Source organism: Parus major, chromosome 28 (assembly GCF_001522545.3).
Source record: "Parus major isolate Abel chromosome 28, Parus_major1.1, whole genome shotgun sequence".
Lineage (NCBI taxonomy): Eukaryota > Metazoa > Chordata > Aves > Passeriformes > Paridae > Parus > Parus major.
Window position 1 is genome coordinate 4390515 of NC_031797.1, and position 2623 is coordinate 4393137.

At 63.7% G+C, this 2623-nt stretch overlaps 1 protein-coding gene across 4 annotated transcripts in view; it reads left to right on the forward strand.

Annotated features, from left to right (window-relative positions):
* The window catches only part of HDGFL2 (HDGF like 2), a 9940-nt gene that overhangs the window by 1390 nt on the left and 5927 nt on the right, over nucleotides 1–2623 (forward strand). For 2 of the 4 annotated variants that reach the window (XM_015651635.2, XM_015651636.3), the window contains exons 2-3: nucleotides 845–921; nucleotides 995–1133. The exons of the other annotated variants lie outside the window; for them this stretch is intronic. In XM_015651635.2, coding sequence (XP_015507121.1) covers nucleotides 845–921; nucleotides 995–1133 — 216 coding nt within the window. The remainder of the gene's footprint in view (nucleotides 1–844; nucleotides 922–994; nucleotides 1134–2623) is intronic. 4 annotated transcript variants of the gene reach the window in all.

The following is a 2623-nucleotide window of genomic DNA, read 5'->3' on the forward strand; positions in this document are numbered from 1 at the left end:
GGCCTGCGGTTCTGCCCCTCGCTGGGGACAGTGAGGGGACGCTCTGGGTGTGCCATGGGTGGGGGGCTGCTGTCCGTGCTCACGGTGTGGGATCAGCGGGTGCTGCTGCGCTTTGGGGCCGTTATTTGGGATGCTGGAGCGCTTGGGGAGGGGGACAGCTGGTGCCACCGGCCGGGTGACAGCGTCGTGCCGCAGAGCTCCTGGAGGAGAGCGGGAGCTGCTTTGGGATGTGCTCAGCTGGGGGTGCCTGGGGGCTCCGCAGGGTCCCCGGGAGCAGCCGAGGGCGTGGCAGGCTCATCCACTGCCCTTGGACGGGAAGAGACTGGCAGGTGGAAGCCTGTGGGATCGGGGAGCTCAGGGGGCCGGAGTTGACACCGCTTGGCTGCACCTCGCCGTGAGACCCGGGACTGCCGCTCCTGCCAGGACAGCCCCTCTGCTTTAGCTCGCTTGCTTTTTGGGGAAGGGTCCCCCCACCCCGAAGACCTCCCCAGCACCCCCTGCGCACCCCGAGGCTCCCCGAGCACAGAAGACGGGGTGTCCGGCCGGGCTCCAGCCAGGACGGACCCTGCTCATCCATCGCCCCCCGCCCGCGCCGCCGGGCTCCCGGCCACGGATCCCGGGGGAGTAGCGCAAGGCCCACGTTGCCCACAAGACCTCGGTGCCGGATCCTTCCCGTTACTCTGGTAGAGATCCCGCAGGGACTCGGATCCGTAGCCAGGGCCCCGTCCGGGTGCTTTCCTGCCGCGCTTGGCTCCAAGCGGGTGCCGGACCCGACGCCGCTTGCCGGGGCTGAGGACGTGTCACCGCTGTCTCTGACCTCCTCGTGCTTTGGGTTTCCTTTCAGATCGATGACATCGCGGACGGCGCCGTGAAACCCCCCCCGAACAAGTACCCCATCTTCTTCTTCGGCACCCACGAGACGTAAGCGCTGCCTCGCTCCCCCCGCCGGGCTCTGCCTCTGCTCCGGCCTCACCTCTGCTTTGTCTCTCTCCAGCGCCTTCTTGGGCCCTAAAGATCTGTTCCCTTACGAAAAATATAAAGACAAATATGGGAAACCAAACAAGAGAAAAGGCTTCAACGAGGGCTTGTGGGAAATCCAGAACAACCCCCACGCCAGTTACAGTGCCCCTGCGGTGAGTGTGGGCTGGGCAGGGCATGGCGCCGTGGCCCCTCCGCGCCCCCGAGTCGCTCCTCCTGTCTCTGCTTCTCCTCGCTGCCGTGCCGATTGCTTCCAGCTTCCAGCTTGGCTTCCTTGGGGTGGAATTAGCTCCCCTCTCCTTCCCTGCCCTCTCCCTTCCTCAGGGAGTCTGCTCTCCTCATCTTCCTCCATGGAGGGGTTTCCCTTGGGCTTCCAGGAGTGCTGGAAGTTCCCGCTTGCTCTGGAGGAAGATGCTTCTGCCCCGTTGTCGCGGTGGAACCGGGGTCGTGCTTTGTGCTGCTTGCCCAAAATCACGGAGGTTTTGTTGACAGAGCAAGAACTTGAGGCTTGCTTGTCCCTGGCTCCTGGATCTGCTCGTGGACTGTTGGGAGGTCCCTTTCTCCATCCATTCCCGAGGTTCCTGAGCCCTCCAGCTGGATTTGGAGCAGGCCAGGCCAGGGAACAGCTCTTTGTCAGCTGCTCATGGGGGCACCTCATGACCACGACTGGGATCCAATTTATTCTGTAAATCACATCATATCATCACAGGAGGCGCTGGCTTCGTAGGCAGTGGGGCTGCAGGGGCAGAGGAAGGGCTGCAGGGTGAGCAGCAAGGTGGAGGTGGTCCCTGGAGGTCAGCAGGAGCAGGCAGTGAGTCCCCCAGGCCAGGCCTGAGTGAGGATGTGGTTTGAGGGGCAGGGGTTGGGAAATCGCCCACCCAAAGCTGTGGATGTGGGGCGAGCTGAGGCTGTGGAGGTGCCTGAACACCTGGAGGTTTGTGGTGGTGAAGGAGGCAGCACCTGCCACGGGCAGGAATCCGCTGGGAACTCCCCTCAGGGATGAGGGCTCACCAACATCCTGTGGACGAAAGGAGCAGGAGAAGACACAGAAGTTTCCTTGGCTTTGAGACCTGAGTGAAGAGAGGTGCCAGGAGCAGCCGAGGGTGAGAAGAGGCTTTCCAGCAGCTGGAAGAACCCTGGCTCTGGGAATGTCAGTGCTGCCACACACAGAGGAGCAGCCCAGAAGATGAAGTTGGGGTGTGTGATGTCCCTGTGTGAGGAACCTCCCGATGGGCTGCAGAAACAAGGAGACCTTCAGGGAGCAGGACACAGGAGATCCCAGCTGGGGAGAGCACCGTGGCCACCCGGGCTCCTTGTGTGGACCTTCACTGTGGGGAAGGTGTGCGAAGAGGACGTGAAGAGCCCGATCCAAGTGGAGGCAGAAGGAGAGGCTGAACCCAGCCACCCCGGCTTGTCTGGCGCCGTCAGGGCAGAGGAGGGCTGGGCTCTGCTCCAGGCTGCTGCAGGGGTTTTGGCAGGGTGTGAGGATGGGGGGCAGAGGGCAGCGAGGCAGCAGCACCCCGGGAGTGTGTCGGGAGTGCTCTCGGAGCCGTGTGTCAGGTGCTGTGGGAAGGGCTGCAGCGTTGTCCGGAGCTGCTCCGGGGGGATCCGTGCTGGGAGGGGAGGCTGCTCTGCTCTGCACTGC